This window comes from Dendrobates tinctorius, unplaced genomic scaffold (genome assembly GCF_039654945.1).
Source record: "Dendrobates tinctorius isolate UK_male_01 unplaced genomic scaffold, ASM3965494v1 ptg000245l, whole genome shotgun sequence".
Lineage (NCBI taxonomy): Eukaryota > Metazoa > Chordata > Amphibia > Anura > Dendrobatidae > Dendrobates > Dendrobates tinctorius.
Genome location: NW_027361912.1, coordinates 12345867 through 12371044, shown reverse-complemented (window position 1 = coordinate 12371044; position 25178 = coordinate 12345867). Strand labels below are relative to the sequence as shown.

Below are 25178 nucleotides of genomic sequence, written 5' to 3'. Positions count from 1 at the left end.
GGCAGCTTGAACTTGTTTGGATGTTAGTCGAGGTTCTTTATGCAACATCCGCACAATCTTGCGTTGAAATCTCTTGTCAATTTTTCTTTTCCGGCCACATCTAGGGAGGTTAGCCACAGTGCCATGGGCTTTAAACTTCTTGATGACACTGCGCACGGTAGACACAGGAACATTCAGGTCTTTGGAGATGGACTTGTAGCCTTGAGATTGCTCATGCTTCCTCACAATTTGGTTTCTCAAGTCCTCAGACAGTTCTTTGGTCTTCTTTCTTTTCTCCATGCTCAATGTGGTACACACAAGGACACAGGACAGAGGCTGAGTCAACTTTAATCCATGTCAACTGGCTGCAAGTGTGATTTAGTTATTGCCAACACCTGTTATGTGCCACTGGTAAGTTATAGGTGCTGTTAATTACACAAATTAGAGAAGCATCACATGATTTTTCGAACAGTGCCAATACTTTTGTCCACCCTCTTTGTTATGTTTGGTGTGGAATTATATCCAATTTGGCTTTAGGACAATTCTTTTTGTGTTTTTTCATTTAAGACAAATTAAATAAAGATAATAATACTGAAGAATTTGTGTTTGCAATCATTTTCAGGAAGAAACTGAGTATTATCTGACAGAACTGCAGGGGTGTCAATACTTTTGGCCATGACTGTATGTGTCTCCGCATATTCAGTAAACAATCTAGATGAGCGGATCTAGTAATATTGGAATTCAACAGCTTCACAAAATTTTCTCAAAAATTCCAACAATAGGTAAATACAGTGGGGCAAAAAAGTATTTAGTCAGTCAGCAATAGTGCAAGTTCCACCACTTAAAAAGATGAGAGGCATCTGTAATTTACATCATAGGTAGACCTCAACTATGGGAGACAAACTGAGAAAAAAAAATCCAGAAAATCACATTGTCTGTTTTTTTTTTTCATTTTATTTGCATATTATGGTGGAAAAAAGTATTTGGTCAGAAACAAGCAATCAAGATTTCTGGCTCTCACAGACCTGTAACTTCTTCTTTAAGAGTCTCCTCTTTCCTCCACTCATTACCTGTTGTAATGGCACCTGTTTAAACTTGTTATCAGTATAAAAAAACACCTGTGCACACCCTCAAACAGTCTGACTCCAAACTCCACTATGGTGAAGACCAAAGAGCTGTCAAAGGACACCAGAAACAAAATTGTAGCCCTGCACCAGGCTGGGAAGACTGAATCTGCAATAGCCAACCAGCTTGGAGTGAAGAAATCAACTGTGGGAGCAATAATTAGAAAATGGAAGACATACAAGACCACTGATAATCTCCCTCGATCTGGTGCTCCACGCAAAATCCCACCCCGTGGGGTCAGAATGATCACAAGAACGGTGAGCAAAAATCCCAGAACCACGCGGGGGGACCTAGTGAATGAACTGCAGAGAGCTGGGACCAATGTAACAAGGCCTACCATAAGTAACACACTACGCCACCATGGACTCAGATCCTGCAGTGCCAGACGTGTCCCACTGCTTAAGCCTGTACATGTCCGGGCCCGTCTGAAGTTTGCTAGAGAGCATTTGGATGATCCAGAGGAGTTTTGGGAGAATGTCCCATGGTCTGATGAAACCAAACTGGAACTGTTTGGTAGAAACACAACTTGTCGTGTTTGGAGGAAAAAGAATACTGAGTTGCATCCATCAAACACCATACCTACTGTAAAGCATGGTGGTGGAAGCATCATGCTTTGGGGCTGTTTCTCTGCAAAGGGGCCAGGACGACTGATCCGGGTACATGAAAGAATGAATGGGGCCATGTATCGTGAGATTTTGAGTGCAAACCTCCTTCCATCAGCAAGGGCATTGAAGATGAAACGTGGCTGGGTCTTTCAACATGACAATGATCCAAAGCACACCACCAGGGCAACGAAGGAGTGGCTTCGTAAGAAGCATTTCAAGGTCCTGGAGTGGCCTAACCTGTCTCCAGATCTCAACCCTATAGAAAACCTTTGGAGGGAGTTGAAAGTCCGTGTTGCCAAGCGAAAAGCCAAAAACATCACTGCTCTAGAGGAGATCTGCATGGAGGAATGGGCCAACATACCAACAACAGTGTGTGGCAACCTTGTGAAGACTTACAGAAAACGTTTGACCTCTGTCATTGCCAACAAAGGATATATCACAAAGTATTGAGATGAAATTTTGTTTCTGACCAAATACTTATTTTCCACCATAATATGCAAATAAAATGAAAAAAAAAACAGACAATGTGATTTTCTGGATTTTTTTTTCTCAGTTTGTCTCCCATAGTTGAGGTCTACCTATGATGTAAATTACAGACGCCTCTCATCTTTTTAAGTGGTGGAACTTGCACTATTGCTGACTGACTAAATACTTTTTTGCCCCACTGTAAATGTCTGCAAATTGTAATACTGGAACACTTGTAATTTTTTGAAAAATACATGTGTGGGAGATTAGAGAATGATAAAGAACCCTGATGAACATAAGATCTTACACACTACACACTATAGAAGAAAGCGAGAGAACCCTGCTAATCATAAGAGCGTATACTTGCAGGATACAGAACGAATATGCTCATCATAAGAGCTTACGCTCTACTGGAGAGAATTAGGACTCTGCTGAATATAAGAGCTTACACTCTATGCAAGAGTGAGAGAGAGAGAACATTGCTAATCAAAGCGCTATATGTTATTCTGAAGCGAGGAATGACCTCGCTAATTATAAGAGCTTACACTCTATACAGAAAAGAGATACTTAGAAAGTGACTCTAGACACTCTGGGAACCACTTATCGGTTATGGCCCCGATAGTGACCACCATTGTACAAGGTATAATAATTTGCCAGATGTCATAGTCGCAGAGCAGTATAGCTTTACATTGACATATTGGAGATATTTTTTAACTTATTGCCAGATTAGTGGGTTTATGGACAACGATTAATATTTGTACCCAAGCTATATCCAAAAAGACTTTTCTGCTGTGCTGGAATTGTCTGTGCACACAACAATTTTTGTGCAATAATTTTAGCTTATGCGGTCAATAGGTGAAGCAATATTCTATTTTGAAAAAAGTAAGCATAAAAACAGTTGAATCAGCTGATAACAATGGGAAGAGTTGTGCCCAATAAATACATTTCTCCTACATGCTGCCCTTCTGGCTGGCCATGTCATTTTATAGACAGACTGTGCACAAAAAAAAAAAAATCACAAAAACTTTTAGTGTTTGAGACTCTCCACTCTAACCAATAGAGTGGTGTACCAAATGGATGAACCCTCTTTAAAAGGCTGTTTACGGAAAAAGTTGGGGCAAACGTAGATATTGCTTCATTTTTTGAAGTAGTTGTCTATTTAAGTCCCTATTAATCCCTCTCCATTGGCGGCCTGCTTATAGGGTTGTGGTGATGTCCAGTCAACAATACCTGATGGGCAGCCAATCACTGACCTCTGCAGTCTACTATCTACCTGTCATGATCCAGTCCAGAGTTTGTTTTCTGCTGTCTTCTCTTTGGACTGGTCATGCGGGGATTAATCCCCTCAGCCTCATTCTGGAGCTGGCTGGGCTATTTCAGTCCCCTGCAGCCTGTGGGCCAGCTTCAGCTATACTGCAAGCTTCCAAGCTAGTGCGTCTGACCTGTATTCCTTTAGTGTTCCTTCTGCCCCCCAATTACGTGGACTTGTGTATGACTCGGCTTGATCTCTGGACTCTGCTTCTGTTTTTTCCATTTCTGATACCATGCTTTCCGACTGGCTTTTGACCCTCTGGCTTGTATCCTGACAACGGCTTACGTCTTATGTTTCTGATACCACATTCCGGGCAGGTTCTGACTTCTCGGTCGTCCCTGACTACGCACTTGCTTTCTCCCTTGGTATTTCTGCTCCTGACAGTTGCTGACTTCGGCTAGTCTGACCACTCTTTCATTACCTGTGACACCTGTGCTGTTGATCTGTGTTACTACGCTGTGTGTGTGCAACCTCTCTTCCCTCACCAGCACCCCCTGGTGGAGGTTGTGCTGTACTGCACTGCAGCAGCACGTTACACTACCTCTACATTACTGCTGAGACCAGTAAGAACCAATGCTTGGGCACCAAATTGGTCAACCTGTCAGTAATGCTTTTTTTTTGTACTTTTATGCATTACCTTGCTTTTGCTTTTTTTATTGATACTCATAGGCCTTTTTTGGACATATGGAAAGTAATTGTATTAATGAGACTGCCCTTTAATTACCATGGTCTTATTAGCATAGAAAAGATGAATGTAAACTTGATTCCATTCATTTCATTTTTTTTTTATCTCTACTATGTTAATCTTACTGGAAACAAATTGCTGGTTCCTCTGCTTTTAGACAAAGCTGGCCATCCATCTTGTAGATCTTCCTCATTTCCTGTGGCATTTTATGTAATTGAGATTGGAGATAAATGACACACTAATCCTATTGATTCCCAAGCCAGCAACAATTAGATATATGAATTTGAAATTAGACAATCAATAATATGATGTCATCAATTAATGTCCGGAAGACAAAATGTATCCAATCTTTTGATCATTGTACATCATATCTTTTCTTGTGTTGTATCTGTTTTGTTAAATTCAAGGTCTCCAATCTATAAAACATTATGGGGGGCTGATTTATCATAGTTTTTATGCCACAAAAATATTGCAAAAGCATTGAAAACACTCTATTTATGCACAATGTGAAGCGTCACCAAAATTGTGGGCCTGACTAAGTTTTCACGCCAATTTGAATCATCACTGTTTATATGGGAGGAGTTGGAGTTGTAGCCTGGGTGGGACAGGGTGTGGACATGCTCGCCTGTATAACTCATGAAAAGTGTCACTGCTCTTTTATGCCAGAAATTCTTCTCCAAGTCCTTGACAGTCCCCGACTGGAGTAGTATTTCTGGCGTAGTTCATGGAGGCACACACCGTTCACACCACCAAAATGAGCATACACTATGTCAGTCCTGATAAGTCGGCCACCATGTATTGTGAAACGCACCTATTTGAGGAACACTGTTTTAATTACCGGTAAGTTCATAGATATAAACACTATGAGTGTTTCGACTTTGCAAAATGATCTCTGAGATGATTAGTAAATTCTTGAGAAGCTCTTCCACTCATAACAATAGTAAGACCTCCAAATTCTTCCAAACAACTGTCCGAGGTCTTCAAACATAGATTGTTCTGGAAGTAATTTAATTCTGCAGTCTATGAAGTCATGGTCTTCAAAATCTGCTCTTGGAAGTCATGGTCTTCAAAATCTGCTCTTGGCTCCAACTCGTTATAGATATGACAATGCTGTGAGAAAGAGAGGGTGCTCAAGAAGGGTTCCATTCTGTTAGAATTAAATATATAAAGATACTTGATGCTCCAAATCGAAAATCAATTGTTCAAAATTTTATTTCGGGCAATCCAAAAAGTGTACAGTAACGGTTCGGTCAGAAATAAATGGACCTTCATCAGACACGGATTGAGATAAGCACTGCGGAAAAGCCTAAGAGTTCTTTAGCATTTCGTTTTTGTCCACGTTTGTTAGTCCCGTCGAGGCTTGCGTCCAAAACTCACCGCAAAACAGGGTTGAAACATATGCGAAGATGGGGTTACAGAATATAATGGTGCTTACAGAATCAACGTGTGCTTTGACGTGCATCATTTTCAGGCATATACTCCTACAACTAGAGGTGAACACCCAGACGCAGTCTACTACATCTGTCTGTCTGCCCTCGCATAGCCGTATACGCCCCAAAATTATGCATATCAGAGCACATGTTGACTCATTTGACAAAATTATAGTCTTTGGCCCCTTAGGCACAGAAGTCTGAATTCTGTTTTGCGGGGAGGAATTTGGATGCACCCCCCAACAGGACCAACGAACATGGACAAAAATACAGCATGAAAGCACCCTTATACACAGCAACTACGGGCACTTTTCTGCAGTGATGATTTCAATATTATTTCCCTGCACCTCTCAGCAATCTGTTTCTGATGAAGGTCCATGTCTTGGGACCAAAACTTTCTACACACTTTTTGGATAGCCTAAAATAAAAATCTGAACTGGAGTGCGAAGTATCTTTATGTATTTTATTTGTGCTCTTGGATTCAGTCAGTGCAGAGAGTTGCTATGGTTCTCAAGGACTCTTCTTATTGATTATATTACTATCGAATATACAGTATACTACATGAAGGAGGACATTCAGTTCCTGTTCCAATAAGCTTCTTTGATAATAAACCAGGAAACCTCATTAAGCCCTTGTTCACACTGTGTACTTTAGAGGCATTTTTTTAAGCGTATTTTTACTTTATTAAGTACAAAATTAACGAAATTTCTAAAATCTCACTAGGAGTGTTTTTTTTCTTACGTTTTTGATTTGATGATTTTTTTTTTAATGAAAACTGTTTTTCCTACAGTTTTCTTCCATTGAGATTAAAATGAGTTGTCAGAAAAAAAGTACACCAAAAAAACACATAAAAACATATTCAATTTCTACTGTGGTTTTCTGGCCTTTACTGTGCATTTTTCATGCAGAAACATGAGGAAAATGTTTCTCTAAGGGCTTATTCACACATTATGCTTTTGATTCATTTTTAATATCCTTTTTCATGTGTGTAAAACACATAGTGATGCTGATTTATCAAAGCTTGTATGCCGGAAAACTGGTTTAAAATCCTTGGAAAGTTGCAAAAATTTTGCACAATGATTTTTACGCAAGCATTTTGAGACTTTTGCCGTTTTTTGAATCGGCTTCGCCAAAATAGGCAGGGTGTGGCATGGCTACCCCAGCTCATCAAATTAATGTTATGGTGTTTTATACCCCAGAAATGCTATTCAGTAGCATTTCTGGCATGACTAGAGTAGCACTTCTGACGAGGCAAACAGAGGCGCCCGCAACTCAGAAGAAATGCCAAATTTATAAAGTGTCTTGCGTCTCTAAATGAATTATGAACCTTCTACTCTAGTAAAACTGGCATAGTGCAAGTCTGCACCAGTCTTGAGGAATCCGCCCAGGTGTCTTGAATAACAGAAAAATGGTGTTTTTTTTCTTTGTGTTTTTTTTTTTACTTTTCCTGCTGTTTTTTTTTATGCATCTTGTCCATTGAAACATTTTACTGCAATTTTTTTCCCCATTGAGATCAAAATAGGTTATAAGAAAAAAATGCATTAAAGCCACACCAAAAACCATGCCAAAAAATAGTGTAGAATCTTTGCTTTGGATTTCGGTTCATAGTCTGCGCTTTTTTTTTCATGCAGAATAAAAAAAATGCATGATAGCGCTACCTGTGAACATACCCATATGACGGAATCTGAAAATATGAGCACCGGGGAAAAAATGATTTTCGATGAGCCGGAGCAGCGTCACTCTCTAGATTAAACCTTTTAGAACGGCAACGTTTCCAGCCGCCGACTCAACAGCACAGAATATTAGGATTTCTAGTGTAATATCCACAATGTTGCACATTACAAGACATTAAGTTAATTGTGTCATGTAACATATCGTTATTGGCATGGCTTTCGTTTTGCCCAAGAACAGTCACACATCTCCCGTAAGTACGCAGTTAGCGTGGGATGTAAAACTTTAGGCCTACAGTGGTTTTATATTAATAGTAATTATTATTATTACTATGCATTTCTTTCACAACCCGCATTACTGCCTCTGCGAATTAGTAACATGCCATTAAAAGCGGCCTTCTACTTCTAGAGCTCTAACAAAGCCATGCCAAGAAGAGTCGGATTTGCATTTGTTGACTCCGAAGGTCATCTTTTTATGTTTTATTCATCTCCCACGCTACAGTCAAAGATCTGAACGGTTTTCAACAGTCCTCCCTGCAAAAATATACTTGGGAACATTTCAGCCACAACTAAACCCATAATTATATGATTGTAATATGCATATCGGTAATTAAAAATATTTAAAGGAATCATTAGAGGCAATGAAGTATAAAATTAGTAGAGTGCTACCCCCGTCATACCCGTTGTGCTAGACCCAGATAAAGTCTGCTTTCTATAAATCCGGTATATACACTCCTCAGCATTGAAATTGCAACACCAAGAACAAAAAAGGTTGTGAAATTATGTACGAGGTAATTATGTAAATCACAGGATGAATAGATGTTAAGCCCCTGTTACACACTGCGATATCGCTAGCAATATCGCTGTAAAGTCACCGATTTTGTGACGTTGCAGCGATATTGCTAGCGATATCGCTACATGTGATACTTACCTCCGACCGGCTCCCCCGCTGGTTATCGCTGATCGCGCGAGAAGCTCCTGGACCATTCCTCGTCGGTCACTTCCTTTGGCACTTCCTGCTGTGACGACGAGCGACGTGTGGAGCCAGGCAGGAGGACGCAGGATCGCCGCGTCTGACAGGTAAGTAGCGATCCCCATCCCCAGCGATGTCGCTGGTGAGATCTGCCTGTGTGGCAGCTCACTAGCGACCACTTAGCGATGCACCAGCGATCCTGACAGCATCATATCGCTGGTCGGGATCGCTGGTGCATCGCTAGGTGTAAAGGTACCCTTAGTGTGCTAAGCCGCTGGGGTAACGGTACTGGGTCACGACGGTCCGAATGTTGGTCGAGTCCAACCGGGGGCGGGCGTCACTCTTTGTCAATTGTCGGGTTAATAATAAAAATAATTAAAAGTTTTATGACACAAGTTGGGATGTTCGGCCTGGTATGGCTGGGCACTAATGAGGGTCCCTGGGAGTTAGGTGGTGACGGACAGTGCCAGATGATTAACCCCTTTCCAACTAGGGCTGGCTCCCAGGGGAGTGGGAGCAGGAATGATGCAACAGAGAATATTCAGCGTTAAACAGGGTAGCGATCAGTTGGTACCTTTTCCTGAATTTCTGCAAACAGCAAACAGGTTCATAAGCTTCCATACAATTCACACACAGGGTTTTGGTGAGAGTTAAGTTTCTCTGCTTTGATGTTGTGTAGCCTTCCTGCTGCTAATTTCACCTCTGGTAAATGATTCCCAGGGGTACAAGGTAAACAGCTACTGGATCTGTGATCCCTTCCAGAGAGCAGGTAGCTTGAAACCTGTGGAAAACACCCTGCCTTGCAGGAGTGTCCCTGATTCTATGCGCTTCTGAGCTCCTGGGCAAAAGCACGCTACTGCTCGTTATATGAAAACCGAGCAGTCTTTCAGTTTAGCACAGACCCTGGAAGTCTATGTGCTCTAGGGACTGATACCCTGCCTCATCCAGCCAGAGAGAGCTGGCTCCTCTCCTCTTCTTGCGGATCTCCATTTTTCTACCTCTTCCTACATTTTCACTGCTCTGCACATTGCAACCTCTCAGAAGCACCTCCTCCCCCCTGAAGGATCATGCACACTTCCCGGTTCAGGCAAAAGTGCACAATCTTCCAGTAAGGGATGGGGTAAAATGTGTGGATGCAGTTTTTCTCAGCAGATAAACCAACCCTCACCATAACTGGCAACACTTATATAAGTATATCACGCATGCAGGCATTTTGTGGTGCTACAGGCACCATATTAGTGATATCGAAACTTTGGAAAAATGTAAAAAGATTGTAAAAAACATCTTGATTTGTTCAGTATTAAGAATAAGTGAATCACACAGAAATACTTGCACTTAAATGCCGTGGCATGTCATCAGTGGCGTTATTGATGGTTAAAAAAGGAAAATTTTTTCAGCTCACCCCAAAGAAGACAGCTATAAGTCCGATCGGTGCACGGAATGTGGAAACAGGATCCCTCTGCAGCAAAGCGTAATATGGAAAAAAATTCCAGCATCCAGATCAGTAATTAGATTAAAAAAATTTTTATTCCTTTATTCCAAAATTTAAAAAAATCATAAGATTCTCCATCATGATAAGAGACGCATCAGGACGTGTAGTTGGACGCGTTTCGGACAAAAAAACAGTCCTTATTCTAAGACAACACATAATACATCTGAACACATGCTTATAAAGGGAAACAAAGGAAGTCAAGGAACAATCAAGACTAAACAAAGCCAGCTGATTAATAGGAGGTAGTAAGTCAAAATCACACTTACAAAACACTCAAAATCTCATTCCTAATATTCATACCCGTTGGAACTCTGCTTTGTAACAATAACATCCATTTTGCCTCTCGGCGTAATAATAAATCATTTAAATTTCCACCTACCCTTTTTGTCTGCACCTTCTCTATGGCATTAACCCTAAAGTTGCTGAGATCTCCTTTATGTATATGCAAAAAATGTCGAGAAGCAGCAGACAAACTGCGTGTGGTAGTGTGACCTACGTCATAAACGTGCTCGGAAATACGACGTCTCAAGGTGCGTGAAGTATTTCCCACATACTGAATATTACAATCCACGCATGTTATGACATAGATCACACCAGTAGAACCACAGTTCAAAAAAGATTTTATTTTAAATTCCTTTCCATTAACAGAAGATACTATTTTTTCTGTGTTCCACATAAACCTACATAGCCCACAGTTTTTCTGAGCACATGTAAAAGATCCACAAGTGGGTAACCAATTAGTTATACTTGCTGAACTGTCTGAAAAAAATTTATTAGCATGTCTATTGGCACTAGTATGATCACTTGGAGATACCTTATTAGCAATAGTTTTATTCCTCCTTGAAACAAATCTAATCCCATCCTTCAGTATATTCTTTAATGTATCATCAACATACAAAATAGAGAGGAATTTTTTAATAATATGAACAATCCTGTAGTAGTCAGTACTAAAATTAGTTGAAAAAACAATAGGTGACCGACCCTCCACAGAATTTGGTGTTTTTCTGCTTTCTTTCTGCAAATAATCCTCTCTACTTTTTTCATCCGTTCTATGTTTAGCTTTCTGAATGTCTACCTTAGTATAACCCCTCTTTATAAAACGTTTACCAATGATCTCACATTGTTTATCGTATAAATTAGGCGTGGTTAGTGTTCTTTTTGCTCTTACAAACTCCCCTGTAGGTATATTGGCTATAACATGACGTGGATGGCAGCTAGATGCGTGTAACAGTGAATTACCTGCTGTAGGTTTTCTAAAAATATCAGAATCAATCTTTTTTTCTTCCAAATTTGCCGACAAAAGAATATCCAAAAACGAAATTGTCTTGGCATCAAATTGATATGTGAAACGTATATTGCATGGATTATTATTAATATAGAACATAAAATTCTCAATATTAAATACATCACCATCCCACACAATTATAACATCATCAATGAATCTCAGAAAAAGAAAAATATCAGAAGAAAAAGGATTTTTTTCAGAAAAAATATACTCCTCCTCCCACCAGGCCATAAAAAAATTAGCAAGAGACGGTGAAAACTTGGAACCCATGGAACAGCCTTGCACCTGTAAATAAAGATCATCCAAAAAAGAAAAAAAATTGTTTTTTAACAAAAAATAGGTCACTTCAATCAAATACATCTGTAAATCTTCTGAAAAATTACTGTATTTCTGTAAATAAGTAGTAAGAGCCAAAATAGCCAAATCGTGTGGGATGGAAGTGTACAAACTTTGTACATCACAAGTGAGCCAACAAAAGGAACTTCGCCATTCCACCTGAGAAAAAATACTAAGAACATGCTTGGAATCCTGCACATAGCTAGGTGAAATAGTGGCTAGAGGTTTTAATCTTGCATCCAACCATTCTGACAAATTTTCATTAAGAGATCCTATGCCCGATATGATAGGACGAAACAAAGGTGGAAAAACCTCCTTATGAACTTTTGGAAGTGCATGTAACAAAGGAACTCTGGGATATAAAGGACAGAAAAATTCACATTGTTTTTGATTAATAATTCCCAAACTAAAACCCCTATGTAACAATTCCTGTAATTCCATTCTGATGTTATCTGTAGGGTTATAATTAATTCCCTTGTATACCTCACTATTAAAAAGCATAGCCCTCACCTCTCTTTCATACAGCCCAGTATCTAATATGGTCACAGATCCCCCCTTGTCAGAATTTCTTACCACGATATTGACATTAGCAGATAACAAATCAAGTGCCTGTTTCTCAGTACGAGAAATGTTAGAACGACCATTCTGATTAGCATTATAGATTTTCATAAGTTCATCCTCAACAAGAAATTGAAAATCATCCATAACTTGCAATTTTGACTGCTCAGGATAATATCTAGGATTAGGGACTCTAGAGGAAAAATTAACATCAGTTAAATACATTAACTTAGAACCAGATTCAGACAAGTCCCTCAAATTCTTTAGGGTAACTTGCTCCTGGAAAGAAGTAGGCATAAATTCCTCAGGAACTTTATCAACATATTCATCATTGATATTGGAAGTTTTTTCACGTTCCACATCCTCTGCAAAAAAATGTCTCCTAAGAGTCAATCTTCTCATAAAGTGATTAACATCAAGCATAGTGTTGAATAAGTCCATTTTCGCTGTAGGCACAAAATTAAGACCCCTTTCAAGGATATTAATTTGATCATTCGATAAAATCGATGCAGAAAGGTTCAGGACTGTAAAATTATCAGTTGTATCTAAGCATGCTTGTTCCGCGCTGATCTCCTGAATTCTCTTATGATGGGAGTGTTTCCTCCCTGATCTCCTCTGACGTTTCTTTTTCCTGAACAGTTTTTTGAAAAACTACTGCTTTGTGAAATCAGCTGCCCCACATCCCGTGCACACATGGAACTGTTAGATGGTAAATTCTCAGTATCAGAAGTGTCAGTATTAACATCCGTATTATCCATATCCGTTGAGGAAAAGCTTACCCGATTATCTCTGCGTTTGAGAATGGAAGGGTGAATGTTATTACGTTTTCTTCTATAATCATGCCAGTCATAAATATGATTATTCTGGTAATCAGTTTTATCTCTTCTGAATTTCTTTTCCTTTATCACTGTAATAGAGTCCTCCATTTTGCTCAGATTGTCATTAATTTTATCTCTAGCCATTATAAAAGAAGAAGAATCTTTATATTTCACCAAATCACTTTCAATCATTTTAATAGATTCCTCCAAAGTTAACATCTTGGCTTCCTCTCTCTTCACAATCAAATTCATCAGCTTAATAGAACAGTCACTCAGAATATTGTCCCATTCTTTTACAAATTCAGGGTCATATTCCGTAGTAGGGCGCTTCTTAATGCGCAAACCTCTTGGAATCATATTGCTGCTTATATAAGCCTGTAAGGTTTTGTGGTCCCACCACACCCTGAGTCGTGATGACATAAGTTTTTCAAGTTCCCACATAAGTGGTTTCAAATCCTTTCCATCCTCAGGTGTAAAGGCATGGATAGTAGAAAAAATGTTGGCAGCCTTGTCTCGTCATTGCCGACTGTTCACATTGAAAAAATCATCACTGATAATGTCATCAGAAATATTGGTAGCTATCTCCAAATTCATATTTATGAATAATAATGGATATGTCAAAATCAAATTAAGGGGAGCACGAAAAATAGGGAATCCAAACAGTAAGGTAAAAAAAGAAAATTTTTTCAGCTCACCCCAAAGAAGACAGCTATAAGTCCGATCGGTGCACGGAATGTGGAAACAGGATCCCTCTGCAGCAAAGCGTAATATGGAAAAAAATTCCAGCATCCAGATCAGTAATTAGATTAAAAAATTTTTTATTCCTTTATTCCAAAATTTAAAAAAATCATAAGATTCTCCATCATGATAAGAGACGCATCAGGACGTGTAGTTGGACGCGTTTCGGACAAAAAAACAGTCCTTATTCTAAGACAACACATAATACATCTGAACACATGCTTATAAAGGGAAACAAAGGAAGTCAAGGAACAATCAAAAACAATTTTTTTTCTTTTTTGGATGATCTTTATTTACAGGTGCAAGGCTGTTCCATGGGTTCCAAGTTTTCACCGTCTCTTGCTAATATTTTTATGGCCTGGTGGGAGGAGGAGTATATTTTTTCTGAAAAAAATCCTTTTTCTTCTGATATTTTTCTTTTTCTGAGATTCATTGATGATGTTATAATTGTGTGGGATGGTGATGTATTTAATATTGAGAATTTCATGTTCTATATTAATAATAATCCATGCAATATACGTTTCACATATCAATTTGATGCCAAGACAATTTCGTTTTTGGATATTCTTTTGTCGGCAAATTTGGAAGAAAGAAAGATTGATTGTGATATTTGTAGAAAACCTACGGCAGGTAATTCACTGTTACCCGCATCTAGCTGCCATCCACGTCATGTTATAGCCAATATACCTACAGGGGAGTTTGTAAGAGCAAAAAGAACATGTACCACGCCTAATTTATACGATAAACAATGTGAGATCATTGGTAAACGTTTTATAAAGAGGGGTTATACTAAGGTAGACAATCAGAAAGCTAAGCATAGAACGGATGAAAAAAGTAGAGAGGATTATTTGCAGAAAGAAAGCAGAAAAACACCAAATTCTGTGGAGGGTCGGTCACCTATTGTTTTTTCAACTAATTTTAGTACTGACTACTACAGGATTGTTCATATTATTAAAAAATTCCTCCCTATTTTGTATGTTGATGATACATTAAAGAATATACTGAAGGATGGGATTAGATTTGTTTCAAGGAGGAATAAAACTATTGTCTGTGGATGGATACCATGTTTTGGCATAGGTGGTTTCCTTCATTGGAGACTGCCCTTCCCGTGGTTGTTCCTTCCCGGGGAAAGACCTGGCTAGTCATTGCTTGCGTTGAGAAACATGTGATGGTGTCTCCGCGGCTGTTGATTTACATGCTTTTGCATATTTCCCATAAGGGATGGGGGCATTGCTCTAGATCACTGCGTTGAGAAACATGTGATGGTGTCTCCGCAGTGTTGGATGTTGATCTCCATGAGGTCACTCATCCTTATGTTCATAGCCTTTCACTAGGCATTGCTCCTACTAGCCAGTTTCCTACTCCACACTGATGAGGGGCAATACCCCGAAACAGCTGTCTGTGGATGGATACCATGTTTTGGCATAGGTGGTTTCCTTCATTGGAGACTGCCCTTCCCGTGGTTGTTCCTTCCCGGGGAAAGACCTGGCTAGTCATTGCTTGCGTTGAGAAACATGTGATGGTGTCTCCGCGGCTGTTGATTTACATGCTTTTGCATATTTCCCATAAGGGATGGGGGCATTGCTCTAGATCACTGCGTTGAGAAACATGTGATGGTGTCTCCGCAGTGTTGGATGTTGATCTCCATGAGGTCACTCATCCTTATGTTCATAGCCTTTCACTAGGCATTGCTCCTACTAGCCAGTTTCCTACTCCACACTGATGAGGGGCAATACCCCGAAACAGCTGTCTGTGGATGGATACCATGTTTTGGCATAGGTGGTTTCCTTCATTGGAGACTGCCCTTCCCGTGGTTGTTCCTTCCCGGGGAAAGACCTGGCTAGTCATTGCTTGCGTTGAGAAACATGTGATGGTGTCTCCGCGGCTGTTGATTTACATGCTTTTGCATATTTCCCATAAGGGATGGGGGCATTGCTCTAGATCACTGCGTTGAGAAACATGTGATGGTGTCTCCGCAGTGTTGGATGTTGATCTCCATGAGGTCACTCATCCTTATGTTCATAGCCTTTCACTAGGCATTGCTCCTACTAGCCAGTTTCCTACTCCACACTGATGAGGGGCAATACCCCGAAACAGCTGTCTGTGGATGGATACCATGTTTTGGCATAGGTGGTTTCCTTCATTGGAGACTGCCCTTCCCGTGGTTGTTCCTTCCCGGGGAAAGACCTGGCTAGTCATTGCTTGCGTTGAGAAACATGTGATGGTGTCTCCGCGGCTGTTGATTTACATGCTTTTGCATATTTCCCATAAGGGATGGGGGCATTGCTCTAGATCACTGCGTTGAGAAACATGTGATGGTGTCTCCGCAGTGTTGGATGTTGATCTCCATGAGGTCACTCATCCTTATGTTCATAGCCTTTCACTAGGCATTGCTCCTACTAGCCAGTTTCCTACTCCACACTGATGAGGGGCAATACCCCGAAACAGCTGTCTGTGGATGGATACCATGTTTTGGCATAGGTGGTTTCCTTCATTGGAGACTGCCCTTCCCGTGGTTGTTCCTTCCCGGGGAAAGACCTGGCTAGTCATTGCTTGCGTTGAGAAACATGTGATGGTGTCTCCGCGGCTGTTGATTTACATGCTTTTGCATATTTCCCATAAGGGATGGGGGCATTGCTCTAGATCACTGCGTTGAGAAACATGTGATGGTGTCTCCGCAGTGTTGGATGTTGATCTCCATGAGGTCACTCATCCTTATGTTCATAGCCTTTCACTAGGCATTGCTCCTACTAGCCAGTTTCCTACTCCACACTGATGAGGGGCAATACCCCGAAACAGCTGTCTGTGGATGGATACCATGTTTTGGCATAGGTGGTTTCCTTCATTGGAGACTGCCCTTCCCGTGGTTGTTCCTTCCCGGGGAAAGACCTGGCTAGTCATTGCTTGCGTTGAGAAACATGTGATGGTGTCTCCGCGGCTGTTGATTTACATGCTTTTGCATATTTCCCATAAGGGATGGGGGCATTGCTCTAGATCACTGCGTTGAGAAACATGTGATGGTGTCTCCGCAGTGTTGGATGTTGATCTCCATGAGGTCACTCATCCTTATGTTCATAGCCTTTCACTAGGCATTGCTCCTACTAGCCAGTTTCCTACTCCACACTGATGAGGGGCAATACCCCGAAACAGCTGTCTGTGGATGGATACCATGTTTTGGCATAGGTGGTTTCCTTCATTGGAGACTGCCCTTCCCGTGGTTGTTCCTTCCCGGGGAAAGACCTGGCTAGTCATTGCTTGCGTTGAGAAACATGTGATGGTGTCTCCGCGGCTGTTGATTTACATGCTTTTGCATATTTCCCATAAGGGATGGGGGCATTGCTCTAGATCACTGCGTTGAGAAACATGTGATGGTGTCTCCGCAGTGTTGGATGTTGATCTCCATGAGGTCACTCATCCTTATGTTCATAGCCTTTCACTAGGCATTGCTCCTACTAGCCAGTTTCCTACTCCACACTGATGAGGGGCAATACCCCGAAACAGCTGTCTGTGGATGGATACCATGTTTTGGCATAGGTGGTTTCCTTCATTGGAGACTGCCCTTCCCGTGGTTGTTCCTTCCCGGGGAAAGACCTGGCTAGTCATTGCTTGCGTTGAGAAACATGTGATGGTGTCTCCGCGGCTGTTGATTTACATGCTTTTGCATATTTCCCATAAGGGATGGGGGCATTGCTCTAGATCACTGCGTTGAGAAACATGTGATGGTGTCTCCGCAGTGTTGGATGTTGATCTCCATGAGGTCACTCATCCTTATGTTCATAATAAATTTTTTTCAGACAGTTCAGCAAGTATAACTAATTGGTTACCCACTTGTGGATCTTTTAAATGTGCTCAGAAAAACTGTGGGCTATGTAGGTTTATGTGGAACACAGAAAAAATAGTATCTTCTGTTAATGGAAAGGAATTTAAAATAAAATCTTTTTTGAACTGTGGTTCTACTGGTGTGATCTATGTCATAACATGCGTGGATTGTAATATTCAGTATGTGGGAAATACTTCACGCACCTTGAGACGTCGTATTTCCGAGCACGTTTATGACGTAGGTCACACTACCACACGCAGTTTGTCTGCTGCTTCTCGACATTTTTTGCATATACATAAAGGAGATCTCAGCAACTTTAGGGTTAATGCCATAGAGAAGGTGCAGACAAAAAGGGTAGGTGGAAATTTAAATGATTAATTATTACGCCGAGAGGCAAAATGGATGTTATTGTTACAAAGCAGAGTTCCAACGGGTATAAATATTAGGAATGAGATTTTGAGTGTTTTGTAAGTGTGATTTTGACTTACTACCTCCTATTAATCAGCTGGCTATGTTTAGTCTTGATTGTTCCTTGACTTTCTTTGTTTCCCTTTATAAGCATGTGTTCAGATGTATTATGTGTTGTCTTAGAATAAGGACTGTTTTTTTGTCCGAAACGCGTCCAACTACACGTCCTGATGCGTCTCTTATCATGATGGAGAATCTTATGATTTTTTTTAAATTTTGGAATAAAGGAATAAAATTTTTTTTAATCTAATTACTGATCTGGATGCTGGAATTTTTTTCCATATTACGCGTTATTGATGGTTGTCTGAGGAATGTTTTGCCACGATGAACACATTTGGGCATATCATCCAGAGTCGCTGATGGCAGCTTTCTTTGCAGTTGACAACTATTAATGTCGCATATGGTGTTGTTGTGTTGAAAAATGGCTCCTGGGACACTGTGAAGAAATGACCAAATCAATGTAATGGTGAGCTGTTAATGTACCTGGAATGAAGGTTAGAGGGGTCTGGCTACTTTATGTTATTCCCCCCCATACCATATATATGGTATGGTATATATGGTATCAGATTCGAAGAATAGCGCATAGTAATTAATTTTGTAATACAATTGAAAGGAGATGTCACATGCCAAGTCTAAGGTGTCAAAGAGGGTCTACACAAAACATCAGAAATTATTTGTAAGCCAATGGGCTTTGAGCCAGATGTCTACCTACAGGTGTTCCATTGACCTCACATAACTACTCTCAAAGATTATCATGATGCAGATGGCAATGGAGGCTCGAATAGAGGTCTTCCATCTTTATCAATGAGTCTCACTTTTGCCTTGGATGCAATGACACCAAGAAATTTGTCTGGATCCTATGTGGCAACGCAATGAAGAGTCTTTCACAAGGGAATATAAATATGTCACAAGAGCTGTTTTTGTAAAAAAACAATATCAGGCTGTATGCTCTCATGCTACTGTGAGCAGCCTCTGTGATCTAAATGTTCTGCCAGGACCTGCAGCATCTACAGATTGGACTCCATTCGAGTACATCTGGGATGTCGCTGGTCAGTAAGGTCTTGATCTTGATGATTTGCCCAAGTGCATTAAGTGTGGCAGAACATTTCTCAGACAACCATTTACTAATGGCTTTTCAAGCATACATGATGCTGAATAGAGATGTTTTGAAAATTTTGTTTTCATTTTTTTCATAATTTGCATATCATTAACATGTCTATTAATCCTTTGTAGAGTTAAGTGGATAAATTTGAGTGGAATTGAATTCTACTCAAATTTTACTGCATTTGCTAAATAGCCAACTTTTTTTTGGAATTCTCTTCTGTGCTATTTTTCTGAACCATGAAAGGTCATCAAAATGTAAAATAAAAATCCTTATACTCACCTCTCCAGCTGATCCGCGTCACCTATCCTGTTCTCGCCGCATCTTTAGATCACCTTCATTTGCTTTGAAATTCTTGGGCTTCTCATGCAGGCCAAGTATTTCTGGCTTTGACGGCCCAGAAGGGTTCCATGCAAGTGCAAAGAAGATAAGGACTTCAAGACCTTGCCTACCCATGTTCAGATCCCTCTTGGGCTCCCTCAAAGCTGGAAGTCCCAGATCAGTGCGAGCATCAGTGATCTGAAGAAGCTGCGAGAGCCAGACGGGTGACTGCAAGAAGTGAGAGGAGGGCCAGAGAGGTCAGCGGCAAGGTAAATATAAGGGTTTGTTTTTTAGTTTTTACCTATTTGGTTTATTATGGTCTGGGGTCTGAAGAGTCTAGTACTAGCTATAATGGTTGCAGAGGTAACATTTTTTTTAAAATGGGCCATTGTTGGTAGTTTTCCTTTTTACAGATTTTGCATAAGGGCTTAGAAGCTTCAGGTAATATCTCTGATCTATGCTATGCCATGTAATGTATATTCCATATTGATGAAATTACTCAAAGGCCTCCCATCTAGATCAGTATAGGTCATCAGTAGAATAGATAGTAAGTGGCGCTGGTATAGACTGGGGAGGATTCAGCTGCAAAAAGGACAGTAACCACCTGACTGTCAAAAATAGATAGTCTACAAGTAAATATAGAGTTATATTTATGCTGTGAATCCCTACCCAAGATGGAGATAAAGCAAAAAATAAAATAAATGTATATATGAAGCTGCAAGGATAGATATGTAGCAGTAGGAGAATACACAGGGGAGTATGTATTGTGTCACTGTAATAACTGTAATATTAGCTAGATAATAAAGGCTCTAGTGGAATCTGGACACAAGAGTTGTGAGTAACCCTGGATGTCCAGTGGTATAAGGTAGTAAACAATTACATAGGGTATCGATGGACCCTATCAGTCCATTAGTGCCACATTCTGGCAATTTAGCAATGCAACATCTGCGAGTTGCAGAAAGTCTGGCATCAATAAAACAAACAATTAGAATCCAGTCAGTAATGAAATAAAATATTAGTCTTGGTATTCCCCGGTGTGGGTACTGATTTCATTAAAGAAGGTTATTTACCATGGCCGATACGGTGCATGGAATCTGGTCCGAGGGCTAAGGATGCATAGCCTCCATGATGTTCATTTGATGCGTGGGAACAGGTGATCTTGCCATCCAACATCCACGTGACATTGGACGATAAGAGGCGCTGAGTGGACCAATTCTTCCTACGTGTTTCGGAAATCTCCGGTTTCCTTCATCACCGTCCAACTTCATGTGAGCCTCACATGACTACCTACAATACGTCACTCATGTCCTGCACCAGCTGGACTCCGTCAACACACAGGATTCCATCACGGTGCCTGTACGCCCGCATCTGACTGGAAGAGGCAAATGGAGCGCCTGTCACCGGCCGGGACAGCGCTCCGATCTCATCACCTGAGACTGCCATGTAGGCTATGCATACTTAGCCCTTGGACCAGATACCAAGCACCCTATCTTTCTGAGGAAAATATTCATTGTAAATTGAAATCTGTTCAGGTAAGCTCCTGTCCTCATTTTCTAATTTAGAGACCAATGGGCAGTTTTATAAGGTGAAATCTTTCCTACTAAGTAGAACCGCCCACTGGACTCCTTAAACATCTCACGCGCATTGATGAAAGACTAATAAATTACAAGTACTAATGAATATTACCTATAATTATAAAACTGTATTTTTTATAAATAGATTTTTATCTCAATCTTCTCAGGTTTTCCTGCTCTATAACATGCTGACAAATTATGGCCAGCAATCCCAATGTGAAAGACTTGTTTTAAGAAATTCTACACCTACACTAATAGGAAAATGAAGAACTGAGTGACGTAATTTCTAGTGCAATATGGGCTTTTCTCCTTTTCTGCAATCATCACACAGTCAATTCGACTAGGTCACATTTGATAGCCCGTTGTTATAGACTTGTGCACTGCTTACCAACCATAACCTTCTCAATGATGGTTGTTAGGCAGAATGTCCCCATCGACCTGCCTGACTTAAGACTTCTGTCCGCATCTCGGTGTTTCTATTCCTGTATATGGATTTTCCTGTTCCGATTGAGCTAAATGTGGACAGACGATATGATGGCTGCTATATTACTACCCGTCAAGTATTATTTTATGACAGTTTGGTTTTGTAATGGTGGTTAAGTATGTCTTTTTATGCTCTGATGGCCTAATATATTGTTTTTGTCTTTTACTTAGGAGCTAAAGGATAAAATGAAGCAGCTCTTACCACTTATCCCTGTTCTTGACCAATATAAATCAGATACCAAGATGATTGTCCAGTTAAAAGAAGAGGTGAGAAACCTCTCTAATGTCCTGCTTCTGATACAAGAGGAGATGGGGGCCTACGATTATGAGGAACTTCAGCAGAGGGTCATGATTTTGGAGGCCAGGTTGCACGCTTGTATGCAGAAACTCGGTATGTATCGATCATTTTATATCAGCCCTTTCTAATGTCTCCTATTAATATTTAAGCTAATTTTCATATCACCTATCTGAAATGTTGAGTTAATGCAGCTATGCCACTAGACTTCATGATATAAACTTCAATTAATTATTATTAGTTAGAATTCTTAGAACTTATATGAGGTTGGTGTGGTTATATTGAGAATGTCAGAATGGCAGTATAATTCTTTATGAAAGTTTACAGTCAAGCTCCTTCCACCCAGCCTGATCGACATCCTCAGTGTCCCTCCTCCCATTTGCTGCTGTGATCGCTCAGTACAAGCTGCAGCTACATCTGTGTGGATGAAGACTCAATATACTTGGACTCATAAGATATCTCACCCTATAACTGGAATTATACACTGCTCATCTTAATATCAGGATTGCACAGTCATTCTGACAAGGATATACATCATTGTATTACCAAATATTTAAAGGGAACTTGTTGGGTCCTCTATTCCCTCCAATTCATCAGCATTCCGCTATGTATGATTAAACTGCCTCCCTAACCAGTACTAAATAACCTAATTCAGTTAAATACTGTGAAAACGCATTTATAACCTCCGCTTTCCCTATGTTAATGAGGGCTTTGACTAGTCGATGGGGCGTTAGTTGCCCCAGACTAGTCAGCCCTCTTTCCGTGTTATCACGCCTCTGTGGGCGTGATGACATAATTTGCACAAGCGGCTCCATTGCAAATCTACGCATGCACACCACTCATTCCGACAGCGTCACTGCATCTCTGAAGCCAGGTGTATGCTTCCCTGCTTCACAGGCGGGCACTGCGCATGACCTGAAGCCATTTTCTGAACTTCCGTTCTTGCGCATTGTGCCTCTGAAGCTCGTTGTATGCTTCCTGGCTTCAGAGGCGTGCACTACGCATGTCCAGAAGTTCAGAAGATGAGATGGCTACCAGTCATGCGTAGTGCTCACCTCTGAAGCCAGGAAGCTTACACTGAGCTTCAGAGGCACACTGCGCAAGAACGGAAGTTCAGAAAATGGCTTCCAGTCATGTGCAATGCTCACATCTGAAGCTGGGAAGAAAACACCGGGCTTCAAAGACCCAATGATGCTGCCGGAATGAGTGTCACGCCTGAGCAGATTTGCATGAGTAGTGCGAAAATTATGTTATAACACACACAGGGGCAAGATAAGTTGATGACATGGAAAGAAGGCCGACTAGTTCTTGGAACTAACGCCTCATCAACTAGTCAGAGTCCTCATCAACATAGGGAAAGCGGAAGTTATAAATGCTTTTAATGAATTTTGTTATACAGGGCTGGTTAGGGATGGAGTTTAATCACAAATAGTGGAATGCTGATGGATTGGAGGCCACGGAGGGCCTGACAGGTTCCCTTGAAAAATGTAAGCAGCTTGAATTGTGAATTCTGGTTACAGATCCACTGTAATATTGAGAACTCTCCTCTGTGCTCGATCTTCCTCTCGTGGCCAGAGACAGGAAGGTTATGAGAGAACGTCTATCTCTGGAGGACCTGTCATATTCTGTTTTACGTAGATTATTTAATACTTAATTTCATCCGTGAAGCCGTAGCTGGGAGATAAAACACTTGCCGCCATATTTCCCCACGTATTACAATGGATCTTTGGGTTCTCTGCATAGGGATCAGCTTTTTGACAAAGGACACATCTTCTACAGAGTGATTGTCCAAAGTCTTTAAGCTTTAAAAGTCATTTCCACAGATAATAATATTTAAAGAGAGAAGACACTTTTCATTTTACATATGGAGCTAAGGAAAATGTGTTTCTAGTCGAGATATGCACATTTTTTAAAACTTTGTTCTGATCTGGGTCTGTTGGTAAATTCGTGCATACCCTCTCTTCTGTTCTTGCCATCTTGAGGGCAGAACAGTCACTAAAGTGTTGATTACTAGATGCATCATGGGACCTTTAAAAGATCCAAGAAAAAAAAGACAACAGCACGCAACACTAGTGAAAGTTGCAAGAATGTGGTATCTTAGTTTTAGAAGCTCAAGGATTGTGTTGCTGAGAAGGAACGTTCTGTCTGCTATCTACCTCCTCAATTGGACACAAACCTCATTAGAAAGAACTGGCTCAGATTCTTCACCTAATGTAGGAATCCTGTAATTTCCTGTAAGCTAAATATTAATTGGTGTGACCAGACGGGAAGAAATGTTAAGAGATGTAAAAGGCAGAGTAAATTACTTGATGGCATATTCCTGAGAAGTAACCCGGTTCTTCAAAGCTTTAGCAAGCCACTTCAGCAACGCAAAAATTTTCTTATGAACTCAAAATATACTTCTCATTTACGATACAATACACTTTATAGATCCCGAGGGAAATTGAAGGTAAAATTTGCAAGGTAATTCTATTTTCCATTGAGTAGTCAATTCCAGTTCCTCCAGTTCTGCTACAGGTGAGGTCTACATACACAGTGACGTTGACTGCATGACTTTAAGTCATATACAAGATGTGTAACCACCACCTAATATGTGGTATTTGTCTTTTTTGATGTTGTACCGCACTGAATATAGGGAAAGATTTGGGGGTTTTTTTTGTAAATAATGTGAAATTTAGCATTTGCAAAACCCAAGCTTATTCCAAATCTGTGGTGGTACAGAAGAAGCTTAGGACTTGCAATCTGTGAAAAAATAATCCATTCAGTTTAGAGTTCTTTTTTTTCTTGGAATGTTGTAATTGTGAACTTAATGTTGCTTGACTAAAGGTGCAATGTAGTAAAACAAACTAAAAAAGGTATGTGTGGAAACTATAGGGGATCACATTGTCACACCAGCCAAATGAGACAAAAACCTGCTAAAATTTAAATTCTTTAGTAGTCATTAATTTTAAAGGATCCACTCCTCTTGAATGTACATAGTCATTGTAGCTATAAGGCCAAAAATGTCTGACCACGGAGGTTGGCACACTAAAAATTGCACCCCCGCCCATTGAATACCTGACCTGTCCCTAAATTCTGAATTACTTTTAAAGCACCATTCCAATGTTTTTTTTTCTGTGCTGAAGTGGCACTTTAAAAGCAAGTTCCCAGCCCAAGGACATATACTCACACTCCAGCATCTTCACCATTTTTTAGCACCATTCTAGTCCCATGACACCATCTTGTCAGCGCAGCTTTTGACTGGCCGGAAGTCAGAAGCTAAGTCACAAACTCTCAATGCAAGTCTATGAGAGCTGGAACGAGGTTCTCATAGTCGTGACTTGAAAAGTGACCTCAGCGCCACTCCATAAAACACTGGAGCTGCTGGCAGGTCACTTTTTGCCAGAGACCAAGGGAAGCAACGCTGGAAAACAATGAAGGTGGCTGCAGGTAATTATGAGACAGGGGCCATGGGAATTACATTTGAAGCACCACTCCAGTGGTGCAATAAAATAAACACTGAAGTGGCGCTTTAAGTATTCTATCACAGGGGACAATTCCTAAAGATTATTCATGAATAATAAACTAAGATCTGTGTATGTCACCACGATTAACCATTACCAATAAAGGGACATACTTCATAAGTTGCTAGTATTAAAGGGTCC

General features: G+C 40.4%; 1 protein-coding gene and 1 long non-coding RNA gene across 3 annotated transcripts in view; one reads left to right on the top strand and one right to left on the bottom strand.

Moving 5' to 3' along the window:
- LOC141060819 (uncharacterized) overlaps nt 1–9945 on the bottom strand; it is a 71896-nt gene extending 61951 nt beyond the window's left edge. The window contains exon 1 of the long non-coding RNA XR_012222769.1: nt 9647–9945. This is a non-coding gene — a long non-coding RNA (uncharacterized lncRNA). The remainder of the gene's footprint in view (nt 1–9646) is intronic.
- Nucleotides 1–25178, top strand: part of OLFM2 (olfactomedin 2) — a 532346-nt gene that overhangs the window by 455520 nt on the left and 51648 nt on the right. For both annotated transcript variants that reach the window (XM_073557197.1, XM_073557198.1), the window contains exon 4: nt 21411–21630. In XM_073557197.1, coding sequence (XP_073413298.1) covers nt 21411–21630 — 220 coding nt within the window. The remainder of the gene's footprint in view (nt 1–21410; nt 21631–25178) is intronic.